Source organism: Syngnathus acus, chromosome 11 (genome assembly GCF_901709675.1).
Source record: "Syngnathus acus chromosome 11, fSynAcu1.2, whole genome shotgun sequence".
NCBI classification, from domain to species: Eukaryota; Metazoa; Chordata; class Actinopteri; order Syngnathiformes; family Syngnathidae; genus Syngnathus; species Syngnathus acus.
The window spans coordinates 2497303-2517229 of NC_051096.1; the positions used below are offsets into that span (position 1 = coordinate 2497303).

At 50.5% G+C, this 19927-nt stretch overlaps 2 protein-coding genes across 4 annotated transcripts in view; both read right to left on the bottom strand.

The window, feature by feature from the left end:
- LOC119130207 (fibrinogen C domain-containing protein 1-like) overlaps positions 1-19927 on the bottom strand; it is a 559732-nt gene that overhangs the window by 439603 nt on the left and 100202 nt on the right. The window lies entirely within an intron of this gene.
- On the bottom strand, positions 19-18653 carry cica (capicua transcriptional repressor a). 3 transcript variants are annotated; one of them, XM_037263676.1, is made up of 22 exons: positions 18389-18653; positions 11732-15225; positions 11238-11505; positions 9233-9367; positions 8998-9145; positions 8006-8108; positions 7748-7930; positions 7284-7410; positions 7055-7203; positions 6523-6628; positions 6354-6436; positions 5672-6185; positions 5432-5541; positions 5008-5144; positions 4661-4853; positions 4333-4528; positions 4118-4248; positions 3752-3909; positions 3531-3682; positions 3323-3457; positions 3118-3243; positions 19-3005 (listed from the first exon to the last, which is right to left on the bottom strand). In XM_037263676.1, exons 2-22 carry the CDS (start codon positions 15041-15043, stop codon positions 2725-2727), a joined length of 6747 nt encoding a protein of 2248 aa, XP_037119571.1. In that variant the 5' UTR covers positions 15044-15225; positions 18389-18653; the 3' UTR covers positions 19-2724. The 3 variants fall into 3 exon arrangements, with proteins under 3 accessions (XP_037119571.1, XP_037119569.1, XP_037119570.1); XM_037263674.1 differs by having other exon boundaries at positions 6523-6658; positions 18389-18651; XM_037263675.1 differs by lacking the exon at positions 18389-18653 and adding an exon at positions 15840-18345 and having other exon boundaries at positions 6523-6658.

Sequence of the window (19927 nt, forward strand, 5' to 3'; positions counted from 1 at the left end):
AATCAAGTGGACAACGACTGGCCTTGTGTTAGATCTTTAATATTTTCAATATTTAGTTCTTTTTTTTTTTTCTCCTGTCATCGTTTAGAAATATTGCACATGGTCAACATGCCTGCTTATGACATCGCACTCGCCTCACTCATCCTAAAATTCCTTTTCCAAGCACAATCATACAGTACACGCGCATGACAGACGTGCGCGCGTGTGCGTGTGTACACATACGTCTGTGCGGGTGTTTACATGCCATTGCACATGCATGCAGACGGGGCACATGGCAGCCCTGACCCCCATTTTCTCGGGGGATGTGATAGTCTTCTTTGACCCGCGTGTATCGGAAAGCCTGAATATACCGTTTGTATCGATCCTGAATGTAACTGATAACAGTCAACATGGCGGACAAAATAGTCGTGGCGACTATAAAAATACTGTCTAGCGTGAAAAATATAATTTTGTCCTCGGCTGTTGCTGCGTGACGACAGAACGGGCGGTTGGTCGCTCATGTTTACGCGCTACCTGCATGTGCCAAAACGTACACGCACACCCAAACACAGACCTAAGATGCACATATATGGAAAAAACACGGTGAATATATCTATATCTCTCTATGTATATTGATATATTTGTCTGTTTTTGTTTTTTTTATTATTTTCACACATCCAACGGTTTACAGAGAAATAAAAGCGATACCCATAATAACAATCACTACCCCTCCAAACTCTTCAGCAAAGAGCCACAAAGTGCTATTCAAATTGTTTAGACTTTTTTTTGTAAAGTTACTCGCTATAATCTCTTCAACAACAACAACAATCGCGTCACTCATTTTGCTTTTTAGGCCATAGCTATAAGACATTACCAAGGAATATTAGGGCCACACTCAAAAGAAAACACATTATATAAGACTGCTGGGATGAAGTCGTAATGTTACGTCAGTAGTCATACAGCCCCGATTTTCATAACCTTCCTTTTTTTTTTTTATCTGAGCGGTGTCAAAAAAGATTGAATGGAGACAACTTGCCTGTTCCAGCTCTGACATTCTCCCTTAAATTCTAGTCATTAAAGTTTATTCTCATAAAATTGTGTTTTTCCTCGCTAAATGACTTTTTTTTCCTGGTTCTTTGGAGCATGGCGCTAATACCGCTTGGTAAGCTACAGCATCACGTTGCGCTCACTCACTCGACTGCGCTTCTTGTCATTCTCTATGGCACTGAGCCTCCCCAACCCCACAAAAAACAACCCCCCCCCAATTCCCCGGAGGGAAAAAAAAAAAAAATTGTCCTATTGCACCATTTGATGGGAAAGGATAAAGTGTCGAGAAGAGTGGGAAGAGGGGAGGGCTCCAGAGACTGCCCTCCAGGGCTGGTCTAGGATCTGCTTTCCCTGAACTGAACCCAAACCAGAACCATCCTGAGCTACATAGCGCTTGACCCGGGACCAGTGCTTAAGGGCACTTTCTAACAACGCTTGAGAGAGAGGGAGGGGGGGGGAGGGGCATTGATAACATGTGGGACAAGGTTATTGTCTGCTGGACAAAAACAATCTCTAAAAACAATACTTTCCTGATTGAACTTGCGGCACTCTCACGCGAGACGGCCCGCACGGATTGTGCAAACACCTGATTTCAACATGTTACAAAGAGACACAACGAAGGAGGGGGTGGGTGGTTAACCCCCCCCTCCTATGATAGTACATTTAAAATCAACATCCCCCATTCTAAGTCCAAAGTCTTTTTTTTTGTTGTCAGTGTGATTTTCTTGACCTTATGCTGGAGAAGAAACACAAGCCACGAGAGAAAAACGGGCCACGGTAAAACGAGAACCAGAGAAAGCGAGGTCGTATCCGACGGCGGACATTCCCACGTGTGGTTACGTTTTTTTTTCTTTTTTTTTTTCTCCTCTGACATCTTCTTGCTGCTTTGCATATGAACTTTTTTTTTTTTTTGGCTGGGAGTTCAACCTTCCATCCAGCTTGTGTCAGACAACAATCTCTTTCGGGGGTGCCCGCGTGCCCAAACGCGCAGACGGACGAGGGTTCACTTTTCCGACACGGCGACGACGGAAGGTGCAAAGATTGGTCACAACGGAATCACGGAGAAATCTCTCGTTTTGTCCTTACAATCGCTGACTAAAGTGTGCAAGGGGGGGGGGGGGGGCATGGCTTGGTCACGGCGCACACGCCGAACTGACTGCATGTGTAGGTGCTTGTGTGTTTGCTAAGTGTAGGTGTGTGTGTGTTTGTGTGTGTGTGTGCAGCATCAAGGGGCCGTGGAATATCAGTGGAGGTCGTCGGGGTTGTGGTTTTGCGTCCGGACCCACTGTGCTGAGGAGTGGACGGACGATGAGGTCAAGTCAATGGCAACTGAGGGCTGGCTGACAAACAGCTAAACTGCATTTGCACAAGAGCAAGTGACAAAGTGCCTTTTTTTTTTTTTGTGTGCATGTGGCCCTGGGTGGCAGCTCCTGGCTGCTGCCATCCAAGAGTAACAGTCTGATGTGTCAGCATCATGCTGAAGATTACATCTGTACAATGGTGTGTGTGTGTGTGTGTACCACAGAGCTCGTGTCCCGACTACAAAGTACGGCACAAATGTGCCAAGGGCAGACCTGGGCGCAGAAGTACTAATATTGAGTATTTTTTGTCACCGTTGTTGTGTTGAAGCCACATTGTCTGATTTTTTTTCCCTGCCCAGGTCAGATTAAGAGAAAGCATGGCCTGCATCCTGACTTACTAGAAACCTTCACTTTTGGGCTCCTCCATCTTGCGGACTTTGTCGTCCGGATGTTCGGCTCCTCCTCCTCCCGAGTCCTCCCGCAGTGACGTGTTGAAGGCCAAGGAGCTTTGGGCCGGCGCGGGACTGCCGGCCTCGACCGAGTAGCCGCCGGCCTCCAGGGTTCCCGGCGTGGCGGTCTGCATGATTTTCTGGCGGACTTCGCGGATCTTCAACTGCAGGCAGACCTTGGTTGGGAAGGTGTCTGCGTAGCGGGCCTGGAAGGCCGCCGTGGCCTGAGCTGCAGGGAGGAGGTCGAGGAAGTGATCAATTTTCTCTGAGTGCTAAAGACAAGCCCAGGCTTTTAGAAGTGAGCCATTGCATGTCACGGAGTGTTTTGTGTCTTGGCTCACTTGAGGGGAAGAAGCCATGTTCCTGAAAGAGCTGCATGACAAGTGCCCGCCGCTGGTCCAGAGTTCTACGCAGGGACGAGAAGGGTACCCGGTCCAGGTCTCCGAGGAGATCCTCTCCCTCCATGCCTGTCGGGGGGAGGGTGGTGTTAGGGTTGTTTCAACGGTTGGCGTGTGGACATCAGATGGAGGATCTCCACACTCCCACCTGCTCTGTCAAAGGTGAAAATGTCGCCCTCGCACTTGGCGGCGCTTTTCGGAGTGTTGGGCTCCGAACTGCAGCTGGAGAGGCGGCGGGTCTTCCTCCTCGGCGAGCTCGGGTCTTCGGCGGCCGGCTCCAGTTCTTGATGGACCAATGAAGGATGTAATGAGCTGAACATTTTGCAATAGTAGAAGGACAATCAAAGACACGTTACCGGTGGAGTTGCGCCTCTTCTTGCGGTAGCTGCCCAGGATGGCTCGAGGGGACGTGGCCAGACTCTGCAAGGTGGGCGAGGGGAGCACCTCCGCCGGGTTGAACTCGGGCAGTTCGGCAAAACGCTCCTCAAAGTACGTCTCCGACAATAGCCTGAGTGGAGAAGCGAGTGAGTGAACGCGTGCGTGCCACAAGAAAGCCCACGCTTCGGTCGGCGCTCACTTGTCGTGAGAATCGGGCGTCTTTTTGAGCGGCGGAGGGCGGAACTTGATCCTCTTGGAGGACGCTGCTGGCTCTTTTTCAGCAGACTGATGCGGCGGGGGATCTAAACCTGACGATGGAGGCTGAGGAGGAGCCGGAGGTGGCGAATGAGCTCCGACCTGAGACGAGAAAAGAAGGGGAGAATTATTAAGTGAACTCTTGGTTAATCATGTAGGTGTGCATTATACTGCCTCCCAGTGGCCAAAGCGCTTACAGCAACGTCAATGGGCAGTGAAGCATGAAGAGTGTTATTTTTCTTATTCTTTTTAAAAATAATTTAAAAAAAAAACTACTTCTATAATAATTTTACAATCAATTTACAATCACCTCTTTCTCTTCGTCCAATACTTGTTCTTGTTTGTCATCCCTGCTTTCCTTCATCTTCTTCTCACTCGCTTCGTTCTCCTCCAGCTTGACACTTTCCTCCTTGATGAACCGACTTTCGTCGTCTTGTTTTTCTGCAAGAGGTGAAAGATGTCAGACTTGACAACCCACCACCATTAGAACGACTCGTCCACTGCTGCAACGTTGAGCATCGTGACCTCCAATCTCCTTGGCGTCTTGATCTCCTTCCACCTTGATGTGGAGCTCGGTGAGCTCTTTCTTCAGATCAACTTCCGTCGCGGAGGAGGGCTTGGACACGTCCGAAGCATTTGCAGCGGGAGATGTGGTTGTCATGGTGACCAAGCCGGACGCTAATGATGCGGTAGGGCCGGCGGGGTAGATGGTAGTCAGAACCTGATGAGACAATTAACAGTCAGTGGACATTAAGCTAGCAAAAAAAATACATATTTGTTTTGTTGCATTTAAGAAACCACAACTGGTAGTGACATTTTAACTATATTTCGCTTTTTGCTTCCTGGTCTTTACCTGCCGGGTCGTGGTGGGGGCCGAGGTGGTCTTGGGAGTCGGCGCCAACAGCGGGTGCCCGGCTGGCGAGATGGCAGTGAAGCCTAATGTGGTCAGAGGAGACGAGAGAAAGGCAGCGCCCGGCAACGGCGGGACCTGGGCTTGTTGGGCGATCGTCGTGGTAACGCCCGGACTGGACTGGACGTAGGTAATCCTGCGGGCAACATGCTAGACTTTGAGTGTTGACGCTAAAGAGAAACAAACGTGTTAGCGTTAAAGCAATGATGTTACTGCTTTGGCTCCATCTGGTGGATTTTCACAGTTAGCACGCTAGTGGCAAAATAAAAAGACGCTCAGGTAATCTTGACCTGGTGGGCGGCGTGGTCAGGAGGAGGGTCTGTGGGGGCACGCTGCCGGGAGCCATCGCTGTAGCCATGGAAAGAGGAAAGGCGCTCCCAGGGTGAACGCTGCTTTGGACCACTGGCATTGGAGAAATCTGAATGATCTGCGGCAAGCATGGTAAGGAGTAAGTACACCACATACAAAAACAGATGTACGGAAATTCAACATAATGTTTGGATATTTTTTCAGATTTTTAAAGCCACCTCCTATTGTTTTTTTCCCCAGCTTTCCACAAATTTAATTCAGTTCTGTATTATTTCCTGGCTATATTTTGCTCCAATTGGTTCACCATGAATTGACTGTATCTAATAAAAATTGTAAATAGTCAGAACTTTTACATTTGAACATGTTTTGCTTTTATTATTTGTCCCTCCATGTGCAGACTCCCACCTTGTTTCCTGCAGCGGGGCCATTTTGCACAGGAAGAGGCGGCGCCAGCAAGGAGACGGGTGCATGTGGAGGTGTCGCCGTGGGAACCGGCATCTTACTCTGCAGCTGGGCTTGAATTGAGAGAGAAACAGCGAGGAAGACATGAATGGAGGCCATACTGAAGCAACAGGTGGGCGGGGAGCATCGAAACAAGAGGGGGGCCAAATGTCATTTTCTTATGAAAGGCGACCAGCGTCTCACCTCTGCTTCCCGTCATTCCCGCCCCCGAGTGCGGCGTACCATTGGCCGACGGGGGCGTGTCATTTGGCGCAGAGCCTGCTTGCTGGTAGGTGAGCTCAGGCGGAGAGGGGGTCTGGGGGGCTTGCAGGATGTACTTGCCACCACTAGCGGAGGGTGGAAGGACGGGGGAAGTCGTGGCGGTGGGTCTGATTACAGCAAGAGGGGGCGCCAAAGAGCCAGGGGAGGCCCCTGCGGTGATTGGCAGCTGCGTCCCTGCAATCAGGATGGCGGCTTTCTTATCTCGCAGCGGAGAGCCAGGGGTGACGATGCCCTCGACGGGACGCAGCGCAGCCTGGGTGACGGGCGTGGAGCCGCCGACTGGCAAGGAGGCCGCCCCTCCACTTTCTCCTGCAACGGAGCCGCCCTCAGTGTCCTCCTCTGCCGCATCGACGCACATCTTCCTCTCGCACTCGTCGTGAGGGGCGGGAGGCGAGGGGGAGGCGAGGGAGGAGTGAGCCAGAGGCTGGAAGCCAGGCTGGAGGCGAGGAAGATAGGCACAGATCAAAAGAAAAAGTGGAAGATTGTGCAATTTCTTCCTTTTCTCCATGGCGTTTGCATAAAGTTAGAATGCGTATCAAGTTTGCTTGAAGCGTGGTGAGATGCTCCTAAAATAATCTCCATTTTCATTTTTTTCACTGTGTACCTGGCCATCGGTCTCATCCTCATCGCTGTCCGTCACTCTCTCCTTACACTTGAGGTCAATGGAGCCTTCACGACACGAGTCCCCTGAAGACAGATGCCGCACACGTTTTACTTCAACAAAATAATTTGATTTTTTTTTTTTTTTAATGACAACTTGGAGGCCCACTCACCCATGACATCGTCATCACCTTCTTCCTCACAGATGACCATACGTTCCTCGTCACTGGTGACATCCTCGCTAGCGCCGCCGTGATGGTGGGATGACGGCGGCAGTTGCCGGTTGCGGAAAATAACAGGCCCGTCATCCTGAGCAAACCAAAATAAGATTTTACAGTCCCTTGAAGCGGCACACAATATATACGATATATAGACATCAACATTTTGGAACGTTTCTGATTTATTTGGTTGTAGCTGCAGTTGCTAGCTCGCAGCAGACGTGAACTCATTGCCTCCGAGAGGAGCCGGGCTCTCCCGCCCCGTGCGGTTTGCCGTCTAGCGCACTTCAAAGGCATTGAAAAGCACAAAGATGTTTTGCGATCACACAAAGACTCTTTTAGCGGCGTGAAGGACACATAGCGGCTGTGGGCGCGCGCACGCACACACACACACACACACACACTCTTGTGTTGTTTACATGGCCCGCGTTCACACTTTTGTTCCGGCGGGGAGATGATCGCACACAAGTACGCGAGCGTCTCCCACCTTCTCTAGGCTGTGCACGCCACTGTGGGAAAAAGCTCTGGGACGGGGTTGCTGGCCGCCGAAAGCCCCCGCCGCTTGGCGCTCGCCTCCGCAGTTCCACGGCGAGCTCAGCAGCTTGCCCTCCAGCGCCTGAGACTCCAAATGCGGATCTGGCGAGAAGGAACTGCTGCTGAACTGCCGCTCAACTCCTGCTCATGTAAAATTCATTCAATGGCACAGCCTTGCCCACCTATGGTTTCGGACATGCTCCTCTCCCGCGCCTCCTTGGGCGCCCCGCGGCCGTCAGACAGCGACTTCCTGCGGTCCTTGTTGCACCACTTCCAGTCGGGATGGGCTCGGAAGTGGGCCTCCTTCACCTGCCATGAAGAGAACGCTGAAAATATCGCAAATCTAGCCCGGACCTTTTTCTGTGTTCAGAATGAATGCTAAATGGGGAATCGGCACACAATTGCTGCCAAGTCTAGTATAGTTTGAGTAGGCTTTCCCTGACTCACCTTGCTTTATAAACTTAAACCCAGGTACAGTTAGTTCCCCCGTTCTAGTTAGTTGTTGTTAGCTGAAGATATTTAGCGACAAATCGTTCAGAATGACCCGATCTATGAGGCCCGGCACATCCAAGCAAAGGTGACATTTCAGTACTCTTGGTGCTAAAAATAGCTCACTGATGTAATGCGGTTAAATCGTTTAGCTGACCTGGAAGGCCAAGTCGTGGTACTGCTGCTTCTCGTTGGGACCCAAAGCGTACCACCACTCGCCCAGGATCTTGCTGACGGTTCGGTTGTCCTGGTTGGGGTGTCGCTGGTGCACCAGAGCCCGGTGGCGCTTGCTGAAGATCATGAAGGCGTTCATGGGCCGGCGGATGTGGTCTTTCTCCCTCTGGTGAAAGAAATCAAATTGGATCATCTGCTGAATGGTTCGGTGACAATTTTGGAGTCACGACGATGGACCGACCTTCCTTTCTGCGTCCTTTGGGAGGGCGCTGAGGGACTGCGTGCGTCTCTTGGCGGTGCCACGCGAGGGCGATGCGTCGTTGGCAGCCACGCCGGGGGAGAAGCTGCAGTGCCAAGAAAGAAACAACTTTTGCGTGATTAAAAATAGAGACAAGAGTTAGAATTTTTTTTGGAAGAAAAAAAGATGTAGCCTCGCGTCCAACAGACAACTCATTAGGGAAAAGCTCATTAGCCGATCAAAGCTGGGCGTTATATTATCCAGATGAAAAACTTCTTTTTCGACTTCGGTTGCTGCATTGGCTGATATTAGCTCGTGTACCTAATGAAATGGCCGGTGATGTAACGTCTGCAGCCATGGCAACGCCTCAGCGGGAGTGACTGAATCAACACGCGAACGACACCTGAGCCGTCCTGTCGAACCGTGTGCTAAAAATGCTAAGCTTAGACAAACATTTTGACTTTGCAGTCCGTCCAAAGTCAGACGAGAAAGCTCTTCTTTTTGTCGGCGACGGCGGCTTTTTATGAGCGCGACGACCCTGAAACATTTCTTTGACAAAAAATAAATAAAATGCACGCTACAAACCAGACAGCCTGTCTGAGTCAGCGTGAAAGAGCAAAAACAGAATCAGACGTGATGAAGAGCGCAGCCAGCAAGCAGTGTGTGTGTGTACTGTGCGCGCACTCAGACACACACACATGCACAAGGACGCCATTTTAGTGGCACACTCAGACGAGGCAGATTTCACAACACTACACGTGTGTAAGAGGAGCATCCTTGAGAGGGCGAATAAGTGGTGCTTCCAGATCCGTTTCACCAACACTACTTCCTACACCACGACCACTTGAGCATTCTCATTTCTGACTTCAAAAATTTACCCGTTTTTGCAACATTCAAAATATTGTTATACCCCCCCCCCCCATAAAAATAAAACCAGCTAGCTAGCTTAACTTGCTAACAAGAGAAGACATTAAGTGGTCTCAGGTTGTACTCACGGGTCGTCGGTGTCGCTCTCAGTCTCGCTGTCGGCCCCGCTCCTCTCGGCAGGTGCGTTGTTATTGGTCGGAGGCGGACGCAAAGGTGACGCCCTCTCCGGGTCGAGGGGTCGCCCGTCGCCCACCAGGGCCACGCCGCAACGAGGCTCTGAAATGTCACAAAATGTTGCCGTTTTGTCCTTGGGAAAAAAATTCTCATAAATCACTCATTTTAAATTGTTGCTTATTTTCATACCTTGGCTTTGATTGACGAGCTGTTGGCCGTCGATGGCTGGCGGGGCGGCCGTACCCGGTTGGCTGGGCTCCAGGAAAGGGACGAGCGAGTGCCAAGGGAAGACGGGCACAGAGCGAGGCTCCACGTTGGTCCACACTGGCGTGCGTTTGCACAAGGACGGACACACACACACACACAAAAAAAGAGAGCGGTCATTGCCTCGTTTTTTTTCAAGGAGGAAGAGTTCAAAGGAGGACGGAATGCGACGGACTGATTTTGCACAGATTGCATCACTTTAGTCTTTTAACACCATTTCATAATAATAAGACAACTTTCTTGACGGTCAAAATGCATCGCAGCAAGACTCCTACACAATTTATGTGGCGTTAAGCAAAACAATGCACAACGAGCTCACACGTCGAAGTGAAGTCACGGCGCTGCCGAGTTGTCACTCTTGCCGCCACCCGCCTCACTTCCTGCTGATGCCAATGCGGCTGCTCTATATTTAGATTGAGGAGGAATCTCAGCCGCGGGGGCCTCCGCCGCCGCCTCCTGTTTGTTTTTATATGAATAAAGCGAAGACCCGCTGTAGCGCAATTCATTTTAGTCCGATGCCAAAATTGGGCCCATTTAGTGTGACAGCACGTTGCAGCATCGTACAGGAACAAGGTTGAACATGACGTCTGTGGTCATTTTTAATCGCCATTTGCGTGAGGCCGGGGTTTGCCACGAATGACTAAAATCTGTGACTAATTCAGACGCCTGATTAAAAAGGCTTGTAATTGACTACAGATACCAGAAGAGGGTAGCAAAGTGATTTATTCCCTATTAAACTGGCTGCAGTCTGCCAAAATTGAAATCCAAGTTGCAAGAATAATATATTTCTGCGTATTTCCTCTTCTGCAGAAGGATCACTCAATGTTTAATGTTGGAAGTCTGGTTGAAAATGTAGGATTTTAAAACAATCTTGATTTCTTTGTGTCAGTTCTGCAGGAAACTTCATAAATGGTTGCCGGTACTGTATAATCCTTTTTTTTTTTTTTTTAAGGCACAGCGGAGGCGACGGTACGCTACAAAGGCAGGTGGCTGGCGGCCGTGCGAAGGATGTGTGCGAGGGCGTTAGCGCTGGGCTAATCAGCAAGTGCGCTAATTCTTCCAACAAGTAACCATGACAACACGCCAGCCGTAGAGCGCCACGGCTCCGTTTTCAGTGATCAGACACACTCTGTGCCCTCTCTGATTGTGCGCGTGTGCGTGAACGTCCTTGTTGCACTCCGCGCTGCATGTCTAGACACGTCAATATTTTCACCCTTTGAGAGTTTCACTCATTCTCCTTATCTCTTACACGCACACACGCTGGTATAAAGGGCAACACCCCTGGCATGCACGCACACCTACTATGCATGGCAGGACACATTCAAGACAAACAACATAATTACTCGTGATACGCAGCAAGGGTGGAGTGAGTGACTAGTACAAATCATTTCGGTAGTAGTTGAATTAGTTGCACTTAATCTGACATAACCAGCTTTTGTAGTACAAGAGAAGTTAAAGTGCATCCTTCACTTTTGAGTAATAATTAAACAGGTTTATAGATAAACATCCAACCAAGTAACATGTAATTCCTACTGATAAAATAATCCTTAATAATATATTTTAAACACACGCTTTCGACACGCTACAAACAGTACCCAAATGAACCGTGACCCTATAAAGTGCCAAGGTTAAATAATTAAAGAAACCCAAAATGACAAAAAGATTTTCTGCAACTTAAGTTATGCCATTTGCATTTGGCCATAGTGTGTGTTGTCACGGCAACAGTATGTGATTAACACCTCCCTTATCTCAAACAATGTGCCCCCAGACAATCACGTTGCCAAAATGCATACGCACGAGAAAAAAAAAAAGTTTCATAAAGAGACCAAAGCGAAGCGCCGATGTGAAGTCAAACAATGAGAAACAGCAGACGTAGGAGGAGAAAGAGAGAGAAGAAATTAACAAACTGCTCTTGGTACAAGTTCCTTACCCGTGCCAGGTCGTCCCATGATGATCTGCTTGCGGGGTGCCGGGTGCGATTCGGCGGGCAGAATGAGCGGCAGGAGGGCCGTGGGTGTCGGGTGGCACGCTACCGGCTGTGGCAAGGCCCCACCTGTGACCTCCTGGTGCCCCTCAGGCTTCCTCTCCCTGCCACCGGATCCTGACGAGGACAGGATGGGGCCCGCGGTGGTCGTCGCTGACCCGGCAGCAGAGGAACTTGAGAGGGCGGCATGGCCAGCTGAGGCCGGGGTAAGGGACTGCACAATGGAAGAAGAAACTGGATGAGAGGCAAGACATACCGTTGACTGGTTGCCAGTCAAAGTCAGGCAGGGTACATGCAGACAAAAAAATGATGCCAGTCAATGCCAAGGCACATATTTTAAAACCCTTTGACAATGGAAACAAAAACAAGCCAGAGAGAACTGCTTAGTGGAATGAATTCAAGTTACCATAAAAATAATAATAATAAATTATGTTTCTTACCGAGCTGGACGTGACCAGGACTAGGGCTGATGCAGGGTTACGCAGGAGAACAGCACCATTGGTCGTGGCTCCGTTTATGGGAACAGGAGCTTGCAGGCCTGGGGGGACCGCGTGTTGGGCCTGGATCAGCTCCCTGGATCGACTCCGCTCCCGCCTTGCGAGGAGGCCGTCAGAAAACTTGGCCAGGGGGACGTCGGGGTTGCGGACAATAACTGGAGAATCCCGCAGGGGCACGATGCGACGCGGAGAAGGTTCCTGGGGTAGCGGGGAAGGGGGCGTGGGAGAAACCAGCATGGGTGGGGGAGTGGACGCGGCGGACGACGGCGGACGACTGGTGGCGCTTCGTGGGCGTGGGAAACTCAGCGAGGAAGGGGTTGTGGGTTGACTCTGGGGCGAGAGGACTCTGAAGGCAGCAGGTCCGAGGTTCAAATCACCCCCGACACCTCCCCCTACAGTCACCATTTGCTGTTGCTCTGGTTTGGTCTGGTAGTCGTGGACGGCTGGCAGTGGAGGAGGCGGGTGACTGTCCAGCTTTCTCTTGCTGGGACTCATGGGCACTGTAAAAGTGAGGTTGGTCTGACAAGTGGGCACAATGCCCGAGAGGTGGCGTTCCCGTTCTGCTCCCAGGGTGCCCAATTTCGTGCCACTTAGCTGGCGATGGCGCCGTGAGGAAGGAGCGGTGATGGGACTGAAGTTTGCCGGGCGGAAGCCAAAGAGTGGTGAGGGAGATGGCGAGGGGGTAGGGGAGAAGGGGGACTGGTTGGAGATGGGCGAGTACGAGGGCGTGCCTGAACGGGAACCACCCAAGGAAACCAGCATGGTCGCCGCTTCGCATTCGTCAAAGTCAAAGCGGGAAAGGTCCTGGGGGAGCAGGGAGGGCAGTACCAGACGGGGCCGGGAGTCTCCTCCGCGACTGCTGGCCTCGCTGCTTTCCCGGGAAGTCTCATCCCAGTCAAACTCGGAGCTGGCTCGGCCGCCGCTTAGTCGTAGGTCTGACGGTGTCAAGGTCCCTGTGCTGCTGGCTCCTCCTCGCTCCCGGATCCCCCCGCTGGCTTCCATTTCCTTGGTCCTCATGGAGAGGTGTCTGGAGCAGTATCCTCGGCGCTGGGATTCTTTGGAGCAGCCTTCGCGGGAGCACAACCTCCTCCACTGCTTACCGTTGAATTTCTTACGAATGCCCGTAGGCGTGCAAACTACATCTCCCTTCTTGTACTTCTGCTGGGCGGCTGTCAGTGGGGTCCGCGAACGTGAAGATGAGGAGGAAGTGGAACCTGATCCAGAACCGCCACCTCCACTGGATGAGCCACCACCTGATGCTTTCTCCACTCTGCAGGTGGACATGCTGGAGGACATAGGGGGCAGAGGCGGGAGCTGTGCCGTGGAAATAACAGTGGTACTGGCTGCCACGGCTGCCACGGCCGGGTCCAGACCGAGCAGGACCGGGGAGGGAGGTGGGTGAGGGTTTAGGGCAAGGTGGCCAGAGGGAATTCCAATTCCCTGCACCACTGACAGGTGAGGATTGAGGTAGCCGGGTGGGGGCTTCGAGACAATATGGCGGTGCTGAGGAACTGCTATGGGTTTGTGTCCCGGTATAAGTGCTCCCATGGGGACCATGTTGAAGCGGGACACCTCCATGTCTTCCTCGGGGGTGAGTGGCATGTACGAATGATGTTGCTGCTGTTGCTTTGCAATCATCTCCCTTTCTCTTTCCTGCTTTCTCTGGAGATCCCTCTCTCTTCCAAGATCTTTTTCAATGTCCCACTCCCGGCCGGGAGCCAGGCTGAGGACTGAGGCCGGTGTGACTGGAGTGGTAATGCTGTGTCCTGCTGTGGAGGAGACAGGAACCATGGGAGGGTACACCCTCCCCAACAAGGATCCGACAACCGGTGTCATCCCCCGGCTGAGACGACATACCTCCTGCTCCACGTCCATCTCATCCCTGTCTTCCGGCGCCATTTCGTTATCTCGAGCACCTACTTCTGTCTCTCTTGCTGGTAAGCCCAGGTCCCAAGGTGGCACCAGGAGACGGAGCGTTTGCCTGGACACCCACACGGCCTGGGTGGCTCTAGCAGCTACCCTGTCATCCTCATCCTCATTCAGAAATGAAGCTTTCTCCTCAGACAATAGAACACGGTAGCAATTCACCACGGCTGGGTGACTATCCACCTGAGTCACCATGCCTTCCCGGTACCACTGGCCCTTGGCGCCTTCCTCGTTACTGAAAGGCACACAGACGCGGGTGCCGAGCGGAATAGGGTGCACGCCGGGCGGAGGGGCATCGAGGATGATGTCTACAATCTCCGGGTGGCTGATGTGCCGATAAGGATAACGGCAGAGTGTTTTCTCCCCATTCAGTTGCACCTCCAGGCTTCCGTATTCACTGTTGACTCGACGGACCACACCGGCGCAGAACATCAAGTTGGAATTTTGCCCGTCGTTTCTCCTTTCAGCTCCTCTAACCTGGAGCTGACGGGCCAGGACTCGCTGATTTTTCAGTCCCTTGGCCAGGGCGTCAGAGAGCGAGTCGGGGAGACTGCAGGGCGGGCGTGAGGAAACATCTGCGACCACCTCCAGGTCTCCTGAGTGCTCACTAGCCGTGTCCGTGGAGGAGCAGCGGGGCAGAGGACTGGGCGACACTTGCTCGGCATCCCTGACCACCTCTGCCACTCCTGGCCTTTCCCGTTCCCCTCGTAGTGACAGGATAGGCGGTCCCAGGGAACAGTCCTGATGTCGTTCTCTGCCATCTGCCATCAGGCACCGACCATTGCCATCAGGGTGTGAAACACTTATGGGACTACCTGAACGTGATGACCCCTGGTTCAGGGCTCCGCCGCTTACAAGAAGAGGAGGGGGGGTCCTGGAGGCAAGGTGACCGTCAGGAAAGATAGAACAGTGTTCAGATGTGTACTTTTTCTTGGGAACACGGGTCTTAAAGGTGGCAGTTTTGCGACTAGACGTGGGATTGGGGCTGCTGTTTGCGCTTGGTGTGCTGCTGTTGCTGCAGCTGCTGGCATTGCTGTCACTGTGGCTCCCAGCACTCAATGCCGAATGTCCAGATCGATCGTCGGACGATGCGAGCAATTTCCCAGAGTCAATGACAAGAGATTCTCCGTCAGAAGAGTCGCGGGCTCTGACTGGGTCGGAGGACTCGGACTCTGATGAGAAAAAGAAGTGATCTTGGCCTTGCGTGCTTCTGTCTCGGTTTTCATCAGAGTCTCTTTTCTCGCCACCTTCGGGGGCCTCGCTAGCACCCCGCCGTTTTCCCCCTTTGGCTCGGGTGGAGGGGGGGGGACGCTTTTTGATTGGCTTCATCTTGTCATGAAGCTTGGCTTTCCTCTGGACAAGACAGTCTCTCCGTTCTTGCTTGGGTCTCCTCTGTCCACCCCCCCCCCTCCCCTGAAATGTTTCTTTAGTTAAGTCTTTCAGGGCCCCTCGCTGTCATCGCTTCTCCACCGGGTGACCTCTTCATTTGCCACTGTTTTCTTCCAGAGATGCTGAAAGACAGGAAGAGCCAATCATAATTTGTACAATTATCCATAACTTTCTTTCTTTCTTTCTCTTTCTTTCTTTCTTTCTTTCTTTCTTTCTTTCTTTCTTTCTTTCTTTCTTTCTTTCTTTCTTTCTTTCTTTCTTTCTACCTGTTGCCATTCACACAACAAATAATAATTTTGTGTTGTGCTAACCGCAGAACACACACCGGATGGTAAATAAATTTGTGAGCCCACTGAGACGAGATTCTAATGTCAATACTACGATTCTATTTGGTGGCTCTGCCCGTCGATTTTTTAGACTGTAAAATATGTCAAGCTCGAGAAATCCGAGGTACATGTTCGAGACGGGTGATTCGGAGCCTTTCTCTCTCTAAATTGCTCTCTTCCTCGCGGACAAACAAACAGCGTTTAGCAGTAACACTCAGATAAAATCTTTTCTATCCTTCTGGCCTTCGCGCAGCAAAACTCTCGGCACCAACTTGAAAGAAACGCAGAGTCGTCTCTTCTTCGTTTCTGGCTAATGTTTAAGCGGCTATTGATGAACTGGCGTAGTAATGACTGTGACTCATTGACACTTTGATAAAACAGCAGGGTGTTACATAAGACGTTGTACTCACATGACAATACATCCATACAAGGCGGCTAGCAAACGAAACAATTTTGAAGCGGCAGCGGTGGCTGAAGTCAAACATGGACGAGCACTTTGCAGTTTGCCCGGGCAAGTCTGCCTACTCGCTCGCACTCTCTTTCACACACACTGCATTTTATCCGGGGAAGCAGGGGCGGGGGAATTCCTTGTTCGCTCGCATAGTCAAACCCTCCCTTTCGCTCTGTGTCTTGAACACCCTCCACCCACCCTCATCCTCACTCCTTCCTCCTCTTCTGCGGCGACCTTTATCTGTTGACTGTATTGCAAAGCCGAGTCAATACGCCCCATCTAACTTCATTTCCTGTGGAAGAGCATTACCTAACTTCCCCTTTTTACTTGATTCCTCCTTTTTTTTTTTTTTTTCAGACTCTGTCATGCGTGACCGCATCTCCTATTGATTCGGACTCGTCATTCACATTCGGAAGGGACTCGTCCTAAAAGCTTCCGCTCAAAATAATAAAATGAAAATCAGATTGATTGGACGAGCAACTATTTAATTTGTTTTGCTCCTCTGGTTTTTGTCGCCTCAATTTGTGCAGTCGGGAGTTCAAGTGTGCAGCTTAACCCCAAAAATACAAAACCAAAACGAAAGGCCGTAACGAAATACCTCACCATGTCGAGAGCGGTCAGTCCGAGCGGAAAGACAAGACGAGCACTTTAAAACCATCAACGCTGAAAGCGCCAAAACCAACAACACATCGGATGGAAAAGAGTGACATCACTCCTCGTTGTTTGTTAGAGTGACGAGACATTGATGTGTGTCGTTGGGGTAGTAAGAAGTCCAAGTCCATTAAAAGAGCATGACGGGACCACTGAGGTTTGTTGCTCGTAAGGCGGAGCAACAATTGGTGGCAGAGTCATGTGACCAATGATAACAGGCTGGCGTTTATACACTTGCACGACAAGTACATTGAAACAATTTTTGTTTGTTGAATTTGTTTTGTTTTTTGTTCTTGTTCCCTAAAGATTTATGTAAAAATGACAAACAATTATGCTAGTAGGCTGACGATATCTTTCTAAACTCTTGGTCAACCGGATTAAAGACCCTGGTAGGCTGTTTCACATCCCCGGGGCCATACTTTTCCTACCCCGTTCTAAGAAACGGTTCTTAAAGGTTTTAAGATGGTGACATTTTGACCCCGAACAGATTATTTCTCTCATTTCCTTTAGGTAAAATATCGGGAATGAAACACCAGTCTGTCCATTTTTTACGACATTCATCCGTCCACATATGAGGGGATGTTTGGAGCCTGTCTATTTACAATGCACATAAGCCATGCCGCTGTGTGTACGGGGGGAAGAACTAAGTGAGTAAAAGGATTATTACAGCTGGGCCTGCATAGAGTGGAGCTTGTTTACTCACACTTGCGGCAAGTTGAGACCGTGGAGAAATATTATAGGATGACTTTGACTTATTGAGTGTTTGTTGTTGAATTTCTGGAAGGTTTATATAACAATTGATGTTTCACTATGACAGAGTGGACATTGGTAGCATTTTGTGAGCACATGGTAGACATTCACTCAGCATCGCCATTTGGTTACTAAGATGACAGAATGTATTGTACAAATATATTTCACTTCATATTTTAAAATGACAGAGTGGACACTTTGGCAAATGTTAGCATGAAATAAGCAAATTTAAAAAAAAACATGGGGGAAGGGCCTTGAAAAAATAATCACATGTTAAATCGCAATTGCATCATAAAAAGTTCGGCTCTAGTTTTCACGTATATTTGGCGAATTAGGATAATTCTACCTCCTAAACAAACTCGACTATTATAAAAGCAGGGAGTGACTAAGTGAATGTTTGTGGTGCTTCTTTTGTGCAAGCTTGACAACATGCATGCATGCATGCAGGCTGGCCGAGCAGGCCCGGACTGCATGCACACGTAAAACACACACGCGCGCGCACGCACACATGCTCACATACAAGGCCGCAAGGAAATCCTGATCCTGCTATCCCTCAAAGTGAGTGCGAGCTTCTTCCGCGTCCCCTTATTGTCACCCAAAATTTCGAAGCGCCCAACAACTAGATTAAAAGTGTCAGCTCGGCCGCATCTGAAAGTGACAGCTGTGTGAAATGACAGCTGAGGCCTCCAGCACAACTTTGCACGCACGCACGTCATCATTTGCCCCATTGGAAATGGTTTTTCTTCTTCTTTCTAACATACATTTCGACGACAAGGCCCCTCGACAGCCTCCAACCACCCGCTCCTCCCTTGCAGTCAGTCGTGATAAGGACACTCTTTCACGCTAAAGTCGCACCCGCCGGTGCAGTTTGTTAGTTATGACGTTGGATTTATTTCTAGTGGAAAACTTTGAGCCAGGCTCACTATGTCGAGACGCACCGCTCCCTTTTTCCTCTCTCCCCCTCCCTTTCCTCGCCTCCCCCTTCCACGCACACGACAAGCTCGTCCAAGCATTAGATTACGCAGAAAATGATAATAAGAATAAACAGGAGAATGTTAGCGGCTCGCGGCAGCGCTGCAGGAGAAGCTTTAGTTAGCTTACACTCACCGCGCGGCTATTGTGGTCGAGAGCCCGGCTGAGTCCGCGGGTGAAAATAGGGCAAGGGAGGCCGCTCCGGTCGTCTGCCGCTGCCAGTCAGTCTTAGCTCATGTTTCTCCGGAGAGGCAACTTAAAATGAGGCGAGAAAAAAAAACTACTGGCCCTGTACATTCTACGCTACAGTCGCAAAATGGTGAATGGAGACCCCGAAGCCTTGACAACCAAGAAGCTCGGCCAATTGCATCGCGCGGACGTTTACAGTAGCCAATGGCAGTGCGAGGAGATAGGCGAGGGGCGGGAGAAGATAGGAAAGTAAATTTGATTGACGGACCGAGAAGGCCAATGGTGGTGTGGGAAAACTCAGAACAGCTGTTGGGAGACCGAAGAGGCGCTGGCCTATCCGATGCTTCTGTGGGCGTGTCTATGCGGAAGTGGCGGCGTGTCGTAAATTCACTATTTTTTAAAGGAGTCTTTTTTTGCTTTTAAACCACTAAACACGCAATAGACAGGAATAAAAAAAAAAAGTAAAAGAACCAATTGTTTATAGAACATAGCTAAAATGTCAGTTCATCCAGCAAATATTCTGAAACTTAGACGAGTTGCCTTTCTTATGTAACTGTCGGAGTTTCTCTAATGTCAAATACAAATCCACAGGTTGATTTAAGTAGAAACAAAGAACACGAGCCCGGACTTGACACAATTTCTCTTGACCGTCCCTCCCTGGCGCTCTCTCGACCAATCGGAGATATTCAAAACACCACCGAGTTCCGCCCTCCGGCCCAATCGGAGCGGGCGCTGGCCTACTCTACGTCACCATAGTCGTGCACGATTGGCCGAGGGCGCAAAGGCGCGCGGGCCAATGGGCTAACGCAGCGGTGAGGTCATGAAAAGCTTGTTGCCATCAGATCGGCCAAACGGGAAAAGTCCGTCGTGTAAACAGCTCCGAAAGCGGGATTTAGATGCATTTTAAGACACTGAGAATCACGCACGTATTCCCTTTATGCGCGCGTGACAATTTGCGCACAAACACGCAGGTATATTTACGTGTCGACGATAGCGCCGCAGTCTTGACTGGCACGCGCACCCGCAGTGGGGTTCAAACCATACCCTGTTGTTACATAACTTGGCGAGTGCTGCTTGGGCGCGCTCACGCACACCGGGGCTCTGGGACCATTCTTGCCGAGAGCGGTTGGAAACTCTTCCACTCTGGAGTTGCCCATGGTGAGTGGTGCCGAGAGGTGTTGGCATACTTATCGCCCCTGAGGTTTTGTAACGGCTTTGGATGTTGTAGGCCTGTCCTGGTTGACAGGGCTCTACAGCATCACGTGGACATTGGGGACAGTGTTTCTAGATTGGCAGACTGGGATGGTGGTCCATTTTTATTATTATTTTTTTTTTTTAAAGTGGACCGGAGGATCTCCATCTCTCACTGGAGCGTACGCCCGCGCTGAGCAGCTGATGCAAAAACACACTTTGTCCACCAGATGGGGCCATCGCACTAATACAACTTGATAAAATAACATTTAGACAGGTTCTTCTTGCTTTAAG

Excerpts from the sequence above, each read along its gene's own strand:
- cica (XM_037263674.1), bottom strand. The coding sequence starts at position 15,043 with ATGAAGCCAATCAAAAAGCGTCCCCCCCCCTCCACCCGAGCCAAAGGG. Across the intron at positions 11,506-11,731 it reads TCCTGGTCACGTCCAGCTCG|TCCCTTACCCCGGCCTCAGC; the intron begins GTAAGAAACATA and ends TCCATTGTGCAG. Across the intron at positions 4,249-4,332 it reads AGACGCCAAGGAGATTGGAG|AAAAACAAGACGACGAAAGT; the intron begins GTCACGATGCTC and ends CACCTCTTGCAG.